The 22,062-nt window shown below is 40.5% G+C and overlaps 1 protein-coding gene across 2 annotated transcripts in view; it reads left to right on the forward strand.

The window, feature by feature from the left end:
• The window catches only part of ALDH7A1 (aldehyde dehydrogenase 7 family member A1), a 39,818-nt gene extending 22,292 nt beyond the window's left edge, over positions 1–17,526 (forward strand). For both annotated transcript variants that reach the window (XM_081133388.1, XM_081133387.1), the window contains 9 exons: positions 3,740–3,781; positions 5,938–6,032; positions 7,957–8,041; positions 8,836–8,942; positions 10,616–10,732; positions 12,020–12,117; positions 12,557–12,630; positions 16,005–16,080; positions 17,359–17,526. In XM_081133388.1, coding sequence (XP_080989514.1) covers positions 3,740–3,781; positions 5,938–6,032; positions 7,957–8,041; positions 8,836–8,942; positions 10,616–10,732; positions 12,020–12,117; positions 12,557–12,630; positions 16,005–16,080; positions 17,359–17,413 — 749 coding nt within the window. In that variant the 3' untranslated portion in view covers positions 17,414–17,526. The remainder of the gene's footprint in view (positions 1–3,739; positions 3,782–5,937; positions 6,033–7,956; positions 8,042–8,835; positions 8,943–10,615; positions 10,733–12,019; positions 12,118–12,556; positions 12,631–16,004; positions 16,081–17,358) is intronic.
• The last annotated feature ends 4,536 nt before the right edge of the window (positions 17,527–22,062 follow it).

Here is a 22,062-nt window from a genome sequence, read left to right on the forward strand (position 1 = left end):
AAGAGGTTTTTTAAGGATAATATTGACTTTCATTTTTGGCTATTGTGAATTTAGACTCTAACAGGATGAGACTTGACTAGGAAATCTGCCAGGCCTCCCTTTTGCTTTTTAAGCATTGCTTTTTTTTGAGACAGAGTGGAAGGAATGGGGATGGGGGAGGGAGGAAGAGAGAGAGAAAGAAAGAGAGAGAAACATGGATTTGAGAGAGACACATCAGTTGGTTGCCTTGATTGGTTGCCTCCCACATGTGCCCTGACCGGGGTGGGGGATTGAACTGGCAACCTAGGTATGTGCCCTTGACCAGAAATCTGACTCAAGACCCTTTGGTGTGCGGGCTGACATTCTAACCACTGAACCATGCCAGCCAGAGCTTGGCATTGCTTTTAAAATGCAAGTTTGCAAAAAAAACTATTAGAGCTAATAAACAAGTTCAGCAAGGATATGAGATTAATAAAGAAAAATCAATTACATTTCTATACATTAACAATGAACAATCTGAAAATGAAATCTACAAAATAATTTCATTTAATAACATAGCATCAGAAAAAATAAATTACTTAGGAGTAAATTCAACAAAAGATGTATAAGTTTTTCACACAGAGTGCTATAAAGCATCTTTGAAAGAAATTAAAGACCTAAATAAAAGTAAAGTCATCCCATTTTCACCTTTTGGGAGACTTAATAATGTTATTGCCCAATATCAGTACTGCCCAAGTGACCTACATGTTGAATGCAATACTTTTCAGAATGTCAGCTGCCTTTTGTAGCAATTGACGAGCTGATCCTAAAATTATATGGAAATACGAAGAACCCTAAGTAGCCAAAACAATCTTGGAAAAGAAAAACAAAGTCGAAGGACTAACACTTCTTGATTTCAGAACTTACCGCAAAACTACAGTAATCAAGACTATGTGGTCCTGGCATAAGGACAGACATAAAGATCAGTGGAGTAGAATTGAGAGTTCAGAAATAAACCATTATGACCAGTTGATTCTGACAAGGGTGCCAAGATGTTTCAATGAGAAAAGAATGGCCTTTTCAATAAATGGTGCTAGGACAACTAGATATGTGCTTTACCCAGCATATAAAAACTAACTCACATGTATCAAAGACTTAAATATAAGAACTAGAACTGTAAAACTCTTAGAAGAAAACATAGAAATAAGTTTTTGTGACCTTGGATTAGGCAATGGTTTCTTAGCCATGGCACCTAAAGCCCAAGCAACACAAGAAATGATAGATATCATCAAATGAAAAAGTTTTGTGCTTCAAAGGATACCATTAAAAAAATGGACAACCTGTAGAATAGGAGAAAACATTTGCAAATCTTATGATAAGGGATTTATATCTAGACTATATAAAGAACTCTTAACAATTCAACAATATAAAAGACAAACAACCCAATTAAAAACGGGCAAAGGATTTGAATAGATACTACTTCAAAGAAGATATAGGACTGGCCAACAAGCATGCCCGGAGGTGCTCAAGGTCATTCACTCCACTCTCCCCACTAGCAAATTTCCTCTTCTGGTCCCCCTCCCATCCCCCTCTTCTTCAAAGCAGTAGTTTGTTCTCTCTTAAGTAGCACTAATAATAGGTTTGTAATTTTAAAAAGTGTATCCACCTGTCTTAAGGTACAGGTGCTTGTCTTAGAGGGGGTTGTCTGCAGGAGTGTGGTTTGGGAGCAGACAGGGAATTGGAAGGGTGCAGGGAGTATAGGTCCCTTCCCTTCTGCCGCACAGCACTTCTAGCCAGGCAGGAGGAGCTGGTGTGAGGTGTAGAATCTCCTGTTCCCTCCCCTTTTCCTGCCGTCTAGTGTAGTGCTCTGCTGTAGCCAGCAAGCTGTCACCACATCAGCTGCTGCAGCGGAGACTGGAGCTGACGTAGCACTCAGTGGCTTGGTAATAACAGCCCTCCCCTTACAATTAACATTCACTTGATACGTAGCTGTTTCAGAGCCGTGGAAGTGAGAACATGCTCTCCCTGTCACATACACTCCTGACACCACAAATAAATAAAAGTGATTTGCACAGGAGCTGATTTTAGAATGCATTCAAGGAAAAATAAGTGTATGTTCAAAAGATGTGGTAAACACAGCTCTAAAATGAGGCAAATAAATTTCAGATCTTTATGCTGGGGAGTGTAAGGTCAGAATGGCATTCATACCCTGCTGTATAATTGCCTGGAATGTAAGCTGGCAATATATATATATGTGTGTGTATATATATATGTGTGTGTGTGTGTGTGTGTGTATGCCCTAATATTCATGTCCTTTGGCCCTGACCTAAGTAGGTAAGATGTAGATGTTCAACAGTCCATATATTCAGTACTAGAGAAGTAGCGAAATAAAATTTGGTACATCACTATGATGGATACAATGCAGCAATATGTTTTTTAACAGCTGCTAATAACTTAGGAGAAGGTATAAAATATATTAATCAGAAAATAAAGTTAATTAGATTGTGTGATCTAAACTAAATATAAATGCACAGGAAAAAGATTGGAAGGCACTATACCAAAATATAAGGACAGATATCATGGTCACCTATGGGCCATCGCTTTTTGCTTGCTTGATACATTTTGTTCTTTTAAAAAAATAATTTTCTTCAATGACCACATAATTTTTAAACTTGTTTATTGTGAGAAAAGGTATAAAAATTTACCATTCTAACCATTTTTAATTGTGCAGTTCTCTGGCATCAAGTATATTGACATTGTTGTGCAACTATCACCAACATCCATCTCCAGAACTTTTTTTTTTTGTCTTCCCAACTGAAACTGTACCTATTAAAACTAATTCTCCATTTCTGCCTTCCCCCGGCCCCTTGGCAACTACTATTCTTCCTTCTGTCTCTATGGGTTTGACTATTCTAGGAAGCTCATATAACTAAAATCACACAATATTTATCGTTTTGTGACTGGTTTATGTCACTAAACATAATATCTTCAAGGTTCATCCATGTTGAGGCATGTGTCAGAATTTCCACTCTTTTTAAGGTTAAATAATGTTTCATTATATGTGTGTGTGTGTGTATGTATATATATACACACACACACACATATATGTACACACACACCATATTTTTTTTATCCAGTCATCCATCTGTGCCTCCACCATTTAGCTTTTGTGAGTAATGCTGCTGTGAACATGGGTGTACAAATATCTGATTTTTACTTTTTTTGGCTATGTACCCAGAAGTTGAATTGCTAGATCAATCATATGGTAATTCTGTGTTCAGTTTCTTGGGAAATTGCCATATAGTTTTCCATAGTGGCTGTACCATTTATACTAACTGGGATTTTTTTGAACATAATGTCAAACTTAAAGAAAAAGTTATAAGACACACAAGTAATTTCTCTATACCCTTACCCAGATTCACCAATGGCTTACATTTTGCCCCATTTGCTTTATCATTTTCTCTCTCTCCAGTAACACACACACACACACACACACGTATATTGTGGTTGCACGTTATTTTTGAACCATTTGCAGAAAGATGAAGACCTTGTGTTCCTTTGCTACTAAATATGTCAGTGTACTTCCTAAGAACAAGCACATTCTGTCATATAGCCACAGTACAGTTATTAAAGTCAGGAAATTTGACATTGATTCAATGCTCATGCTTTGTTTTCAATCAAAATAAATGAGAACATAAGTGGGATAGGTTATGGTTTGGGGCCGTCTATCAGTGTGCATTAAATACTAAAACGGGCATTAATTTGTCTTATGTTTTTAAAGGGAGAAGCTTGTTAGAACTTGGAGGAAATAATGCCATTATTGGTAAGGCTGCCCTTTGTTTTTGTTTTGTTTCCTGTTCAGAATATTTTCAGTAGTTTTCCTGAATGTACAGAACTTGCTTAGGAACTCACCTGTGCTAGGTAGTACATGCCTAAGGCCTAATTCACATGTTTAGGAATTTACTTATGAGACAGGACACAATAGTTTGAAGGCAGAGATGACTAGGAAGGAAAGGTTCATGTTTGGAAAATGTAACCTAGACTTCCTAATGAGACTTCCTAATGAGGCATCGTTTGTTTTTCCTTCTGTTTTCTGAAAAATGGCCACATGTATCTCTAGAATAAGTAACTCTTATGTGACTTGCTGATTACATTAGATTTCAAAAGCAGTAGTTGTTTTTAGTGGGATATTTAGTGCTTGTATAACTGAGATGGAATGCTCAGGTGAGTGATTAAGGCATTTTAATCACTTACCTATAGACCTGGGCATTACTTAATTCTGTCTCTCAATTATTGGGCACAAAAGGAAATAGTCTACCAGCGTAACTGGATAATATAATGAACATCAGTAGGCTGAGACAATAAAAGCATGGATTTTGTGATAAAAAGCAAAAACTTGCTAATGTGTGTATATTGCCACCATCATCATGTTTAAATGCCTATACATTTGTGGTGCACACCAGAAGTTTAAAAAGTACATGGCAAAGGGTTTGTTCAAGATGAAATTCTAATGTAGTTAAAGAGAGAGTTCATTTAAAAATACAGTTAGCACTCGGTGAGCACTGGGTGTTCCCTGGGTACGGTGCTCAGCCGTTTCCTATGTTTTGTTTCATTGAACCCCCACAGTAAGTCCAGGAGGCCATTATCAATTATCAATCTCACTATCAGCCTCATTCGAAGGTTACACTTTGAGGCTTAAAGTGATTATATGCTGAAGTGATGGTCTAGCAAGTGATAGCCTGGCAGTCAGGCCGCAGAGCTCGGCTCTTTCCTTAACTCCTTACTATCACCCATCATACCCCAGACATCATTATCCCATTTTATGGATGAGGAAATTGAGGCTTACAAGGGTAAAATAATACAACTGAAAAGTGGTGGAAATGGACAAGAACCCTGGTCCGCCGTTTGGTTGCACAAACCACCTTAACCATCAGCCTGAGAAGGCTGTCAGGTTGGAAACGGGACCATTGAAGACGTCAGAGGGAATCATGTCCGTAAGTTTCTCTAAGGGACAGGAAGGAAGGAATTACAGATAATATGAATGGAAGGCTCACTTTGTGAAGACTGTGCTGGTGTTTTCTTCCGAGGGCCAAAGGGGAGGAGGAAAGAAGGCACAGACTTAGGAGTCGGAATGAGCTCGCATTGACCTCTTCAGAGGAAGCAGGAAAGGGCCCTCCGCGTGGGGTCACTTTGAGAGTTTTTACTGAGCGGGGTGAGGTGACCTGGGGAAGGAGTAAAGAGCTCTAGGGGCTTCAGAGATTTGGAGATGCTTCTGTCGAGGAGCAGCAAGAGGCATTTCAGGGCAGGGCCTGGTGCCCGTGAGGGTATAGATGTTAGAGAGCCAGTCTGGAGGCGGTGATGGTCAGAGCTCCCTTTGCTCTCTATGGGCCCAGGGAAGCTGGCATCAGAGTGGGCTTGGGGTTGAGGCAGGAGGCAAGTAAAGCTGACAAAAAGGGTGGTGGTCTCAGTCAGTATCAGAAACTTGGAGAAATGAAAGATGAGGAGCTCAGACGAGTGAGAGACTCCGTATACATGTACTTGGATAAAGACCATAGGGTTCATCGCTCTATTCTCATAGAATCTGTGTAAGAAAAGTGGCCTCTGCAATGTGAACATGCTTGTTTTACAGGGCTCATTCTGATATGATTTATTACAAGTATTAAAGGCATCTTTTTTTTTTTTTTAATATATCTTTATTGATTTCAGAGAGCCAGGAAGGGAGAGGGAGAGAGAGAGAAACATCAATGATGAGAGAGTCATTGATCAGCTGCCTCCTGCACGCCCCCTACTAGGGTTCAAGCCTGCAACCCGGGCATGTGCCCTGACCGGGAATCGAACCTCAATCTCCTGGATCCTAGGTTGATGCCCAACTGCTGAGCCACGCCCGGCCGGGCTAAAGGCATCATTTTATACCAGTTAGCAAGTACCTTGTCTGCCTGCTTCATGACACTGATGGGTGTGTGTTTGTGCTTCTCTAAGCTTTTGAGGATGCGGACCTCAGCTTAGTCGTTCCATCAGCTCTCTTTGCCGCCGTGGGGACAGCCGGCCAGAGGTGCACCACTGCAAGGCGCCTGGTGAGTGTGTCTGTGTAGGCACATGAGGCTGTCCTGCTCTTCAAACACCACTTTTTAACAAATTGTAGTGTTACGGAGGTGTGGTAGTACTGTTAGAAACATGTACTTCCTAGACATGGTTGGCAAATACATGGCCCTATTCTCTTCTCTGCCCATGGCAGATGTTGCCAATCAGCCAGGGACTCTGTCTAACCCTCCCCCCCAGGCTGAAAGTGGCCTCACTCTAACTGGTTAACCTTGGACTGGGAGATGAGACGATTTTCAGTCCCACCCAGAACAATATGGACAAAGTCCAGTGTCACTTAGAGACTAAAACAAGCTCAATATTTGAAGAATTCTAAAACTGTGAGCTAAAAGATAAAGCTGTTGGCTTTTATTTATAAAAACATGTTAAAGATTTTAATTTCTGGCCTATAAATCAAGTCTCAGATTCGACTTGATGTGACATGGTTTATTGAAAAGCAAATGACTCCGTGTATGTGCTTTCTCTCTATATAAATAAATATATAAATAAGACATGAATATTAAGTGCATATGAGATGTTGTTTAGCTTCAGCATGAATAGGGTTTGGGATGTTAATCTTCACATTTAGATTTGGGCTGGGTTTCAGTTTTGTGTCAGATACAACCTGACACAAAACTGTACTACCACCTGACAGGTTTGATTAGGTACAAAATTTGGCTTCATTTGTCATTTTTAAATTATTAGTGTTTACCTCCTGTAATTAAAAAAGAGTTTATGGTAAAATTACCGAGGAATTGGCTTTCGGTTTTTAACTCTCACCCACAGTGAGTATGATCAAATTGTTTATGAGGTTGACAAAATCTAAATTAATAAAAGTAAGATAACATATATTTGAAAATTAAGTCTTTACTTTTCCCATAACATTTTTTATTCATTTTTTTCCTGTATTTTGCAACAAAAAATTTATTTCCTTTATTTTGACATTACTCAGTTGAAGTTCTCAAAAAAATCTATGATGCAATATTCATAAAGTATATACAGTTTATTAAATTTATTCACCTTAAACATTTATTCCATTAATGCTGGGAAGAAAATGGGTTCTTTAAAAAAGATTATAATCTTAATTACATGGCAAAATATGAAATGACATAAAAGAAGTATTTCCTTATTCAGCCAAATTTTCGTTTTCCTTTGTGTCTTATAGCAAATATACATAGGCATGCTTTATATTTAGTGTTAAAAATTAGAGGATATTATTGCTCATTGCCCAAATTGATTTCCTGAGGAACAGTTAAGTGATGATGTAGAAAAATCCCTTGTAGCACTACAGGCTAATGTACTACTCGTAATGTCAGTGCATTTGCCACATGGAGACCAACTCAGAGAATGGGTGGCTTGACAAGTTCACCTCCACCACTGGGAACATAGCGTGGAGCTCACATCCTACCCAGAGCGAGTCCAAGGCTGTCGTCACCTGAGTAAGGCCTCACTTTGGAGATCTCAGCCTGAGGTTGGGAGCACGTAGTTACACAGCAGCAGAGGTAGGCTGACCAGGCCGTTGTGCTGTGTGCTCACCGTGACTCACACAGGCATGCTGTGGAATACGTACGCTTAGGTTTTCTGTTTCTTAAGGTGTCACATGCTCTAGAACAGAAACAGGCATAATTGATTTGTAAAGCTTAGTCTAACAGATCCTTAGAGACTTGATAAAGACTTGTCTTATGATTTTATTCTAACAGCCACCTACAGGAAATTATTATCTTCATGTAGTTAACATTAAAATTAGAAATTCTATAATTACAAAAATAAACATACTTCATTTGCATATATTTTTGGAGATCACAATTTTTCAAAAATTATTATGAACTATAAATCAGCACTATTAAGAAAAATTGTAATTGTTAACAAATTTATACATTTATTTGATGATGCCCTTGCATATTTCTTTTTTTCACTTAGTTTTTGCATGAAAGTGTCCATGATGAAGTTGTCAATAGGCTTAAAAAGGCCTATGCGCAGATCCGGGTCGGGAACCCGTGGGACGGTGAGTTGCTTTCAGAGGTGTTCCTTTCTGATAGCTGGTGTTACAAGTGTTTCTGACCATCCCCCTGCCCCCTGCCCCACCTTTCCTGAGGAGACTGAGGGCATAGAAAGCAGGTTATAGGGCATTTAGGGTGATGCATCTGCTCCTAGGTCAGGATCTTGAGTGGTCAATGTGAGCTGGGGGGTGGTGTTCCGCTGGGATGAGTTTGATGAGCTTTTCACTCTTCACTACTGTTACTCTCGTCTAAGCCATCCCACATCTACTTCCGCTCAAAGCCACCTCCTCCTGAGGCCCAGCTAAGTCTTTCTCTTCCTCTCCCGGGCTCACCTTTAATGCTCTGCTTTCTGGCAGCTGGTCATAGGGCGGCATCCATCTCTCCCCTGTAAATTGCACGCCAGCTGCTGAGCCTGCGAAGTTCTTAGAGAGTGATCACACTGCGGTGAATGAACAGGTGCACTCTGGTTAATTGATCTAGACCAGGGGTGACACACAGATTGGCTGCCACTTGTTTCTGTGAAGAAACTTCTGTCAGGACACAGCCACACCCACTGGTTTACGTATCTTCTGTGGCTGCTTTCAGTGGCCAGGTTTTTGTGACAGAGACCACAGATGTCATGTAAATATTTTAATATAAATATTTAATGTCTGGCCCTTTACAGAAAAAGGTTGCAGACTCCTGCTCTCAACTGAGAAGCTTTAGGAAGGGATTATTGGTCTGTTCCTTGGGAAAGCTGTTATAATAATAAAATGGTGCCATTTAGGGGAAAATGAAAAACATGCCTTTTTCTCTCCAGCTAATGTTCTCTATGGGCCACTCCACACCAAACAGGCAGTGAGCATGTTTCTTGGAGCAGTGGAGGCAGCGAAAAAGGAAGGAGGCACAGTGGTCTATGGCGGCAAGGTAAGGACCCCTCGGAGCTCAGAAGTGAGATTTTCGCTCCTCTCCCTTGGGCACAAGCAGGGCTCTGGGAAAACTGGTGGAGAAGAGAAGGGTCCCCACTGCTGTCTTGCTTCTCTCTTCCCTTTTGTAAGGGGGATACATATTTTAAAGAATGACAACATAGGCTGCATGGAAATTTCTGGAAGGACGCACAAGAACCTCAGAGGCATGGTTGCCTTTGAATTGAGGGTCTAGGAATTTATATGGAGGGAGACTTTGTCATGATACGGTAGAAGACTTTGTATTCAAGGTAATTAGGATTTGTATTTAATGGTTATTTTAAAAGGTCAAGTAAGACAGTAATCAAAAAAATACACGCCGAAAACATTTTAATGTAACACAGATAACTATACTTGTTTGAGTCTTTAGATGTATTCAAAGCATTTTCTTCCTGTGCGGGAGGAATTCGTCTTCATCCTTGCATAAGCTATGCCAGTAATTATCTACAATTGAGTTTCACTTTATTTAAAAATCACTGAGAACTGAGTCTCTTGCAAAGCTCTCTGAGAGGAGACTCCTCCCTAGTCATCTGACCATTGACATACCCACATCTCATTGGACAGCGTGCGTATGAATATTATGTATATTTTTGTTACTTTTGGTGAGTTTTTTTCTGAAATATTCCACTTTTATAGACATAGCTCCTTTTTCCTTTGTGTAATATTTATTTAAGTTATGCAATGTACTATAGCATTACAGTAACAAGTACAGCTGCTGTGCCCAGGGTTGGAAGTAAGTCCCCTGGACTCTTGGTAAACATAAGCTCAGAGGCTGAGAGCAGAATTACACAGCACACTGGAGAGCCGAGCACCTGCCAGAGCAGCTTGCTGTGGGCATCAGTGTGGCATGGAAGGAAAAGTGAAAATTCGTTAACTGCACATAATCTAGTAATTTGGTTACACGAAGGTTGGTTAGGAGTGTCTACACTATATCCTGTTGGAGCTTTTGATTTTTGTACAATGGTTGCCATAACCAAGTATCTCACACTGGATGGCTGGAAAAACAGAAATTTATTTTTTTCACAGTTCTGGGGGCTAGAAGTCTAAATGCTGCCGGGCCTCTATCCCTGGCAGGAAGTGTTCTCACACGACCTTCCCACCGTGCATGAAGAGAAGAGGTCTTGGTGTCTCTTCCTCTTATAAGAACATCAGTTCCATGGGATTGGGTCCCCACCCATGTGACCTCATTTAACTTTAATTATCTTCTTATAGGCTCTGTCTCCAAATTCAGTCACTCTGGGGGGTTAAGGTTTCAACATGTGAATTTGGGGGTCGGGGACACAATGTAGTCTATAATACAGTGGGTATAGATGACCTATTTTAAAGTTATATAAATTTTAAAATCATCATCTGCACCTGTTTTTTCAACACTACTTGGTTGTGACACATGGCACAGCTCTCTATCCTTGATTCCTCTTCTTTTCCTGTTTTTCTTTGACCAAGTTAGAGCCAATAAGAGGCAGACAAAATTTTCATTCATGATGGGAAGTTACCTTGCAGAAATAATTCACCTAAAATGGTGTGGGTGTGTTTTTTTTTTCTCCTTCATAAGTTTAGGCAAAGATGTTGTCCCCGGACCACAAGTACTAGAAAACAAAATGCTTTCATTGTTTTTATTTCATTTCTCTACTGAAGGCCATGGATCGCCCTGGAAATTACGTAGAACCGACCATTGTGACAGGCCTTGCCCACAATGCAGCCATTGCACACACAGAGACTTTTGCTCCAATTCTTTATGTCTTCAAATTCAAGGTAAAAGTGGGTTCTGTCTCTCTTTTCTCTAGTCTAATGCTGAAGCAAACATTTGGAGAAGACTAGGAGAGAATGAAGGCGTATTAAATTTCACTCGATTGGCCTTTAGGGAGGTTTCAGAAAGTCATTCTGATTAGTATAAATTTGAAGGTTATGGATAAAATATGATGGGATGAACACTTTAAACTATAGAGCATGTCAAGCCAGCTGCCAGGGAAACCAAGACGAGCAGAGAACCAGTGTTGTAATTTATGGAGAATGTGACCCTCATCGCCTGTATCACCTGATTCTGAGCCTTGCGGGCCAAAAATTTGGCTTCTACGCAGAGGGACTAGGTAGTTTGATAGACTGAGAGCTAAGTATCCGCAGACAAAATGGGAAGGTATGGGGCAACCTAAAGATCTACAGTTACAGTTTGTATCAGAGGACAGTCTGGAGATTTTAACAGATGAAGAAAACTAGAGGGTCCCCTTCCCCAGCATGAGACAGGCCCTAGCCAGGCTGGAACGTGTTTAGAGATTGAATCAGGGTTTGAATGTGCCATGATTAACAGTTGAAGAATAATGTGAATCACACCTCGTTGCAAACACATGATTGCATTTTTTAAAATCTTGCTTTATTTTTTCTTATATTTTATGTATTGATTTTAGAGCAAGAGAGAAACATCAATTTGCTGTTCCACTTATTTACGCGTTCATTGGTGGTTTCTTATGTGTGCCCGGACCGGGGATTGAACCCACCACGTTGGTGCATAGGGATGACTCTCTAACCAACTGAGCTACCCCACCAGGGCTTAAAATCTTGCTTTAAATTGTTCCACATATGGTGACTAGAGAGTATAATTTCATGTTTTGTAATGTGTGTGCGACTATGAGGCCTTGAGCAAATTAGCCTCTCTCGGCCCCCTTTGCCTAATCTGTAAATTGGGGGAAATAGAAAACCTGTGTCACAGGTTGAGGTCTAAATAACTAAATATATTCTAAGTGTGTGGGTCAGTGTGCTGCACATTATAAGGCCTCAGTAAACATTCGCTGTTATACATAATTGCTTGAATGGAAGGAAGTACTGGAAGAATGGAAGAAAGATACTTGCTTCTTAAATTACAATTGGGGAGAAAACCCCCACAAAGGCACTGTACAAGAGAAACAGAATTAGTCGGAGGTTGGCTCTATGGTTTCCTTTTTTGCATTAAAATTATACTGGCACATCTCATGGAATGAGTTTAACATTAGTAACTTTGACCTGAACCCTGTATCATCTATCAGCTTCTAACATCTGTCCTTTTAGAATGAAGACGAAGTCTTTGCGTGGAATAATGAAGTAAAACAGGGACTTTCAAGTAGCGTCTTTACCAAGGATTTGGGCAGAATCTTCCGCTGGCTTGGGTAAAACTATTTTATTTTATTTTATTTTATTTTATTTTATTTTATTTTATTTTATTTTATTTTATTTTATTTTATTTTATTTTATTATTTTATTTTATTTTATTTTATTTTATTTTATTTTATTTTATTTTAATTAATTAATTTATTTATTTACTTATTTTATTTTTGTTTAAAGTATTACAGATGTCCCTTTTTTTCCCCAATGACCCATTCCCCCCGTTCCTTCCCCCTCCCCAGTCACTCTCTTTATTTTAAAAACCTACGTAAGTCTGATCTGTGTGGTGACAGACTTTAAAAAAATAGAAAATGAAACCATCATAGTTGAAAATCCATGTTTTGGCACTGAGAGTCTTAGAGGTTTTGTTTGGATTTTTAATTTTTGTTTTGTTTTTTACTTTCCTGTACATTGGTCTCACCATGCCTCCCTTTTTACACGCAGACCGAAAGGATCAGACTGTGGCATCGTAAACGTCAATATTCCGACGAGCGGCGCTGAGATCGGAGGTGCCTTTGGTATGTGGAGAATCGTTTCTCCTTTCCATGTTGGGCAGTGTATTGGTCTGCTAGGGCTGCCATAACAAAATACCACAGACCGGGTGGCTTCCGCGACAGAAGTCAATTTTCTCACTGTTCTGGAGGCGGGAGGTCTGAGATCAAGGTGTTGGCAGGGTTGCTTTCTCCTGAGGCCTCTCTTCCTGGCTTGCAGGCAGCCACTTTCCTCCTGTGTCCTCACGTGGCCTTTTTTCTAACCCACATCCCTGGTGTCTCTTCCTGTTATACGGACACCAGTCCTATTGGCTTAGGGCCCTAACTTTATGACTTCATTTAACCTTAATTACCTACTTAAGGACCCTATCGCCAAATACAGCTACATTCAGAGTTTTTGGGCTTCAACATAGTAATGGTGTTGGGGGGTGGGAGGGGGAGACAATTCAGATCATAACAGGCAGGCAGTAAAGGAAACGCAGTAGTAGCTTTTAGAAAAGTTTGACCAAGAAACTGAAATGATAGTCTTACCTGGTCGGACATGCTTGAGAAAGCTCATGCTCCATTTTCTGAGTGACTGACTGGCCAGGTCCTGCATTTTATTCTCAGCTGCGTTTAGTTATTTAGTATCACACTGGGGCAGGGCCCTCAGCCTGAGATGTGTGCGCCCCTAAAGTGGTGGCATCTATTTTCTGGGGAGAGGATTCAAGACCCAAGAAAGATGAAGAGCCCCTGCTTTAAAGCCAGAAAACTTCACACAAAAAATTCTGGCTTTTACTGGCAAAGTGGGCATAGTAAATGTTAAATGTTATCTTTAATCTTAGAGAAAATGCTAAGTTGTTTCTTTTCACCTAATCTGTCTCTATTTTCTCTATATATGCTTTGATTTCTTAGTGCTTAACTTAGTAATAGTAATAATTAAAAAAACCTTTTCCAAACAATCACTTGCTGTTCTTATTAAAAATGATCCAAAGTACAGTAAAAACAGATTGCCTTTAAATATATACAGAAGCAAAACAAACATTCATTGAACACCTGTTAAAGTTTAAATAATTGGGGTCATTCTTTCATATATTTTAAACAAAAGACTATAATTACTATTCAGTGTGCAGACTTTGACAAAAGGTTCCTGCTGTCAGTTCAGCCCGTCACCCCTGCCCTCTACTGTTCAGTGGCCTGAATGCGTCTGTCTGTCCTTCTGAACCCTTTAATCCCTGTGTCCAGCCCATGCCTTCTCTCTCCAATGGACTCTTCTTCATTTCAGCCCTCACAGTTAATTGAAATTAAAAAAGAAAAATCTTTTAATGGAAAAAGCAGTTCTGCCCATACTTCCTCCTCCTTCTACTTTCCCAGAGGCAGCCACTTTGAGGTTCACACTTAAAGAAAAAAGTCAATTTACCTTTGCATTTACTTCAGTTTTTCTTAATAGTGTGCTTTAACTGCAGTCTTTCACAACTTTGGACATTATGAATTGACCCTCTGCTATGCTCGATTAACCTTTTTTTTTTTTTTTTTAAACATATCTTTATTGATTTCAGAGAGAGGAAAGGAGGGGGGGAGAGAGAGATAGAAACATCAATGATGAGTCATTGATCGGCTGTCTAGCCTGCAACCCAGGCACGTGCCCTGACCCGGAGTCGAACCCCGATCTCCTGAATCCTAGGTCGATGCCCAACCACTGAGCCATGCCCGGCCGGGCTCGATTAACCTTGTTAAGTCCTCTCTCTCTTTCCCTGTAAGTGATGTGACATTATCGTGTGGGGTGGGGTCCAGAGGAAATGAGATACAAGCTTCTAAGAGTCCTCTCCAGGGGAGTCACAAAAGAGGTGCTTAATTCTTCCAGCCACAGATTGTGACAACATACATAGTCTGCCAGGAAAGCTCATGAGAGACTCCGCACCCAAGGCTTCTATGGGGGGGCTGGTCTCGGAGGCATCCTCCACCTGGCACGTACCCCAAATTCCAGACTCAGAGGAAGGCAGGTGTTGAACATAAACCACATTGTCTGTGCAGAAACAGTTTAGGCTCAGTAAGACACCTCGACCATTTAGGAATGTTTTATACCAGTGCAGGGAACTGTTTAGCAGCCAAGGTCCCAGGTGCCAGCAGCATCGCAAGCAGACCTGCTATGCTTTTGCTGCAGTTTTGTAATAATTTTTCCTCAGACTTTTGAAGCTATTACCCATTTGTCTTCTGGTTTCTAATATTGTGGTTGAAAAGTCCAATCGATCCACTTTGATTTCTGATACTTTTTTTTTTCTTCCTGTTTCAAAAAATATTGGTTCTACAATTCATGTCTGATGTTCTGAAATTTCACAGTAATATGCCTCACTGGAGATCTTTGTAAAAGTATTTGTTGGGCAGTCAGTGGGCCAGTGATTGACCTTAGGATATAGAGACTCATAGTTTTCAGTTCTAATTTTGCTTTGGTAGTGTTTTTTTGACAGTTTTTGCCCTTTGATTTTTTTCTATTTTTAATTTCTGGAACTCCTATTATTTGAATATCTCTTGAAAAATTGGTTGTGTTTTTCTCCTATTTTCCATCTCTTTATCTTTTTTGTTTTTTGTATGCAAGATTTCTTCAAAATTTTCTTCTAATCCTATTAAGTGTTTTCTCCTTTGCTATAATTAAAAACACCACCAAGACTTAGTTCCTGTGCTTTGATGGCACATTTTTCTTTTTCTTTTTTTTTAAAAAAATATATCTTTATTGATTTCAGAGAGAGGAAGGGAGAGGGAAAGGTAAACATCAATGATGAGAGAGTCATTGATCGGCTTCTCCTGCACGCCCCCTGCTGGGGGTTGAGCCCGCAACCGGGGCACTTGCCCTGACTGGGAATGGAGCCATGATCTCCTGGATCCTAGGTTCATGCTCAACCACTGAGCCACGCCCGGCCTGGCAATGGCACATTTTTCAATAGTATCATTTTCTTGTTTTATGGAATCATTATCTTCTTTTAACCTAAGGATATTAATTTAACATTTACAATATTTTATTATAAAAGCAGTTTATATATATTATAGAAAATTACACATAGATCAGCATAAATGAGAAAATAACATATTTCCACTGCCCAGAGGCACTATTCTTAACACCTTGGTCTAATGGGAGGTTTGTTTTTTAAAGATTTTCTTCCTGACACATTTCTGTTTCCTCTTAATTCCTTCTATTTTCCCTCTTAGTTCCTTTTTTGTGTTTATTTTGGTCTTTGTCTTTTATGCATTTGTTTACCAAATAAATGTAAAGGAATTGAATAAATGTGAAGGGCTAAATGTGCGGGAACTGGTCAGGTAGCTCTGGTCTCCTTTTGGTATCTTCACTTCAGTGATACAAAGTAGGAACCCACACAGAACAAAACAGCCCAGGAGATGAGATGTGAGCTGCCTTTGTGTTTCTCTAGGGGGAGAAAAGCACACTGGCGGAGGCAGGGAGTCTGGCAGTGACGCCTGGAAACAGTACATGAGAAGATCTACTTGGTAAGAAAAGGCTTTGGGAAGACGGGTTTGGACTTAAAGCTGTTGCAACGTGCTTTTAAACTCTTCTACTTTCTGCTCTGGCTTTATGCATTTCCACTTAATTTTATTTTTCTAACGTTCCCAGCTCTCCCCTCCCAGAGCATCCATTTTGTACTGTTATTTTTCTACCCTTCCCTGTCCAGCTTCAGCTAGCACCCAACTGTGGTTTCTAGAGGCAGCATAGGAACAGGACACTGGGGAAAGGTGTCAACCCGCAGGAGAAAGTGGAAGAAGCTGTCCTTTTGAGTTCTGCTTGGGCGCAGTTACCACCCTTGCAGACTGCAGAAGCAGGAGGAGAGGAGATGGGCAGGGGGCCTGGGGGTCTGGCTAGCAAGCTGGGGGATCCCCGCTCTCAGAATAGTGAGCATGACCCTTAGATGTAGGATTAGTTCATTCACCCAGCACATGGATAGCTGGTGAGGGAGCCAGCTTCTGGGAGATTTTGACTAGGAGTCCTTTCTGTTAAATGTATTCTGTTTTCCCTCCCCCTTGGGTAGAAATAGCTTTACCCAAGTGCAATACAACAGTATGTGGGGTCAGGCCCATGTGGTGAGGAACCAAGGACACCCATCCTTGTCCCATTTACTGCTTCCCACTAGTTCTGTAACCTCCGGTGGGTTTCTCAGCCCTGACCCTTTGTAGCCTTAGCACCTTATATCTGTGAGGAATTTCTGAGGTGGTCTTGGCTGTGGCTTGCTGTCTCAAATACATGCTCACTTTTTGCCTGATTTGTTCTTTAAAGTCACTTATGTTCCTTTTATTTCCTTGTGCACTTGAGTTCTAGAGTGGGAGACACTTAGCTATGGCCTTTTGGGAACCCATTTAATGGGACACATTTTCTCGTAGGAGAAAAATGAGATGATTAAATTACTAAAGTTTTTATTTTCTGTATTATAGTTTTTTCACAATGGGAATCTGTGTTTTTCCTGCTAATTCAATACAAGTTATTGAGAAAGATAAAGAAGATTATTGCAGTCCCTATATTCTTATGCCCTGAAAACTATGAATAACATGCATACTTTCCAGACTTTTTTGTTTCTCCTTTTTTTTCTTTTATAAAAGTAGATCCATATTAGTATTGTTTTATATCTTGATTTTTTTCTTCACCAACTTGTAACTTGGACATTTCACCTTGTTGATATATATAGATCTGCTACATTTTTAAAAGCATAAAAATGTTCTATATCATGTATGTACTATCCTTCATTTAATTTTGTTCATTTTTTTTCCCCTCCCTAGTACCATCAACTACAGTAAGGACCTTCCGCTGGCCCAAGGAATCAAGTTTCAGTAAAGGTGCTTTAAATTGACTTTACTTCAAGTCTTCCAGGTATTCTTGCAGCTCTTTCTTCTGAAGAAGACAAAGAAAATTAAGATTTGCCCTGAATAAATGCATCATTTTGAGTATGACAGTGGCTAATCCTTTATGCTCCCTAGGTCCTGACTAAATCAAGAGACTCATTTTTTAAAAATAAAAATGGTCATGGCATAGCCGTATTTAGTAAAAAGATAAAAAAAATGGATTTTTATGTTACTAGTAGTCACTAATTTTTTAAAAGTTCATGGTTATAATTTAGGAAAAATAGTACATGCCATTGTAGGGATTTGGAAAAATAGAACAAAAATAATAGAGAAGAAAATAGAAGTCTTCTCAGTAGATGCAGGAACATCTGAGCAAGAAAAGAATTCCCCGGTGAGTGTTGGTTCACACTGCCCTCCACTAGCCTGTACTGGAAGAAAGGGGTATATCCTCATGTATTGGGGGCCACAGCACAGTGCCTGTGGAATGGCCTGTTCTGTGAAAAATGACTAAGGTGTTCATCACCACCACCACTTCTCTTGCTCGCGGTGGCTTGTGTCACCACAGGAGAAGTTTGTGGGGGACGTAGATGTCACTCCTGCCCTGGAGCCTGCACCTCCCGTGGACTTGGCCTGTGCAGGATTCTATAGAAAGCGTGTCTGGATTTCTTCTGCGGCCTTAGGCCATCTTCTTGAGCTGTTAGGCTTCTGCACTTGCCCTTGGGTTTGCTCTCGGAGAAGGACCGCCACGTGTGTGGCAGCGCGTGTTGGCGAACTGAGCAAAGTGCGCTTGCTCTTCGCTGAGAGCCCTCCGCCTCTCCTGGAGAAGCTGCCCAGGGGCCCTGCGGAGCTCCAGCTGGCCCGGGCGGTCCTCCTCTTCCCGGCAGTCCACCCCGCCCCGGGGCTGCTGCCGATTGGACCGGGGCAGGTGCCTTTGAAGATGACGTTTGTAGATGACCTGATGCATCAGGGTGTATGGAGAGATTTTCACAGCTGGCAAAGAGTTTGGGGTTGTTATGACAGAGAAGCAAGCAAATGAAAAAACTAAGCAGTTATAAATGTATCCGGGAAGGAAAGGTGCTGTGCTCCACGGGCCAGTGCGACGCGTGTGCGCCGTGTGCTGCTCTCAGCCTTCAGTACTCATCGAGCCCAGTGCTGATGATACGCCTTCTGAGAAGGTGTGGGCGGGAGAAGTTAGGGGTGAGGCCGTTAGAAAGGAGGGCAGTTCTGTATGCTCCATAGTGGAACATCAGTAATACCTAAAATTACAAAAGAAAAATAGTAACAGGGTTATAAAGATAGGGAGGTAAATTCCGAAAGAGGCATTGCTTCGGGGGAGGTCAGGTGGGGGGTGGAGCTTGGAGACAGGATAGATTGCTCTTTTTTATAACAAGTCCTGTAGAGCTCTTTTGTTCTTTTAAATCAAGACAATGTATAACTGAATAAAAATTAAAATGAAAAAAAACACACCAATTGTTGGAGAATCAGGAATTTCCTGATCCGTGGATTCCTGCATTTCCAGACTCCCTTTCCTCCACCCCACTCCCCGCATACCTGCACACTTGTTGCTCCCCGTTATTGAACTGGGGGCTCTTTTAAAATGTCTCATAAGCCCTATCCAGTTTAGCTCAGTGGTTAGAGCGTTGGGCCACGGACTGAAGGGTCCCGGGTTCGATTCCAGCCAAGGGCATGTAGCTCAGTTGCAGGCTCAATCCCTGGCCCCAGTCAGTGCATGTGTGGGAGGCAACCAATCGATGTGTCTCTCTCACATCAATGTTTCTCTCCCTTCCCCTTCCACTCTCTGAAAAGCAATGGAAAAAATATCCTCAGGGGAGTATTAAAAAAAAAAAAAAGTCTCATAAAATGTTCCTACTGAAAGCCTACTTTTATTCCATTTTTTAGAGTTTAAAATAGACTAGATAATTCTGTATTGATACACATATACTGTTTAAGATAAGTGGTTGCTTAAGAAAATTATGCAATGTGGGCATTTAAAAATCTTGCCATGGTTTCTCTTTTTGTGTCACAGCGTGAAGTATTCTAGGCCTGTCTGGTTTACTGACTCCAATACTTTCTGAAGAAAGTAAAGTACTACTTAAAACATTTTTAGGAACCACGTAATAATAGATAATTTTTGTTTTGGGAAATTGTGAAAGATTTTTAATTAAAATATTTTTTATATTCTGTTTTCCCCCCAGCATATTATTTTTAAACAAGCATTCCCAACTAAAAGCAGTATCAGTGTTTGTTTTCATAAGTGTTTACAGTATAATTTCTCTGCAGTTAGGTACTTAAGGAGGCTTTCCATCCTCCCGTGTTTCTGCAAAGGTCACGGCATTGTGTCCACTCGGAATAATTAATTTCCAGTACACTGGCTAGCGGGAGCGACGGGCAGCTCTGATCTCCGAAGTAGAAGTCAAGTTAAACTGATTCTGAAAGCTTTCTTTGAAACTAATTTATAGTTTTTTTACATATTTCTATCAACAACAAGGACATTTTTGCCATAATTATTAAAAAATTTTACTTTTACATTGGTTCTCTGTGTTCTATGTTCGACCTAACAAGTGAGAACTGCTCATTAGTATCTTCAGCCATAAAAGTTAAAATGCGTATTTGCATGTGTCATTCCTGGCCCGTGTGTTTTGAGGTGCTAGGGGCCCTGTACTGCTGATTACTAGTTGCACTGAGCTCTGGCCGACTGTCCTGCCCTCTGCCTGCGTCTGCTGTGGTAGCCTTACCGCCGGTTCCCACCCTCACTGTGGACCCGAGGAAATTGTGGTCAGCAGGCCAACGTCTGCCACTGTGCTGAACCCCAGGTTTCTTAGGATCTTGTCTGTCTCCAGCCCCTGGAGAGAGCATCCAGTCGGCTGATCCTAGAGCCCTGACAGTGCCTCCATAGGAAGGGCGTGGAAGACTTGGCCATCTGGGCTTCTGTTATGGGATGTCACACAGTGGATGAGGCAGTTTTCTCAAAGCAATCAGGATGCTGTTACATCTTGCGCTCCTCACAGAACATTCTTGGGGGTGTTCTCTGTCCCTGAGAATGCTGAAGGGACCGAGAGGGGCCAGTGTCCTTGCTCCTCTGCTCTAAGCTAGTCACTTTCAAACCTCTTTCCTGTTGGCTTCACTCAAACAAGGTTGCCAGCAGGAAGCTGGTTTGGAGTGTTTTAAGATGTTTTCTATTTCAGTATTTCCAGCTAAAGACAAATTTCATTTCCTGTGGTCCCCAACACCCCATTGTCTTACATCTGACCTGGTCACTTGTTTATCCTGTTTCCCTGATTTATTTTATCTGCCCGATTGCTCTAGACATTTGCACAGGTTACTGTTTCTGCAATTTCTGCCCTCTCCATGCTTAGCACTCCTTCCACATAACTTGGTCTTGAAGGTTTCTAAGAAGGTGTGTGAAGAGATTAGGTGACAGGCCATTATTTTCAGTCCCAGAAACTGTTGATACGTTTTGATGTACCCAATTTTTAGACTTTTCATATAATGAAATCTATTGATCCTTGATTGTTTTTCCAATTTAAGAAGTTAGGTTACAAATATTTCCCTCTGCTTACTTTTTTGTTTCAGTGTGTTTTTAAAGAATACTTGTATGTGTGCAATTAAAAATTCAAATGGGGCTAGAATACTTATAACAAACACCAGCAGCTCCTGCTCCCTCCTGCTCTGTCTCTCCCACAGTCCCCACTTACCAGAGAGAGAATCACCCTCACCTTTCTGCTGTTATCGACCTCCATATTTCTAAATAATAAGCTTTTACTGCTATATTTCAATTTGTCAATGTAGGTATTGTCTGTTGGCTTGTGGTAAGTGAGCAATGATGTTCTTATTACCACTTTCCCAAACATAAACTCTTACTTCTACTCTGCTAATATTGCAGCTTTTGGTTAAATCTATAGACATCATTTAATTATTGTGAATATGCAAAAACAACCAAGCCTAACCATGCCCTAAAATCATGCCTACTTTCTTGTCTAATCTTTTATTTTCCCCATAGTTAATAATTGCCCTTGTTGCTTAATTTGCTCTGTATCTTTTCATTGTAGTAAAATACAACATAAGATTCATCATTTCAAAGTGTGAAGTTTAGTGGCATTTAGTACATTCACGAATTTTGCAACCATCACTACTGTGTAATTCTAGAACATTTTTATCACCTCAAAAGGAAACCCATACCCACTAAGCAGTCATTCTCCATTCTCCCTTACCCCTAAGTCCCTGGCAACCACTAGTCTGCTTTCTGTGTCTGTGGATTTACCTACTCTGGATATCTCATATAAGTAGGATCTCTATTACTAATTATTTCCAAATGCCTGAATTATCTCTGTAACAAGCCTATTAATATTTTCCAATTACTCATATAAGTTTCAGTTTTTATTTTACTTTTCCTGGAATCAAGTGCCCTTTATCCTATTTGCCTCAATTAGACGGGCTGCTCACTAGGGCTATTGCACAAGTATCATCATGGACTTCTCTTTGCTGCCCTTCTTTGTTAGAGTCTTGTGTTTCCTGGGTCCTTTGTTTTTCTCTTTATTGCTTACACTCTTGCTGGAGCATATCCTGCAGAGGCTTCCTAAGAATGACTGTTTTGGAGCTAATTTTTGAAAACTTCTAAAGGAAATAACTTTATCCCCACAT

Source organism: Miniopterus schreibersii, assembly GCF_964146895.1.
Source record: "Miniopterus schreibersii genome assembly, chromosome: 3".
Classification (NCBI taxonomy): Eukaryota; Metazoa; Chordata; class Mammalia; order Chiroptera; family Miniopteridae; genus Miniopterus; species Miniopterus schreibersii.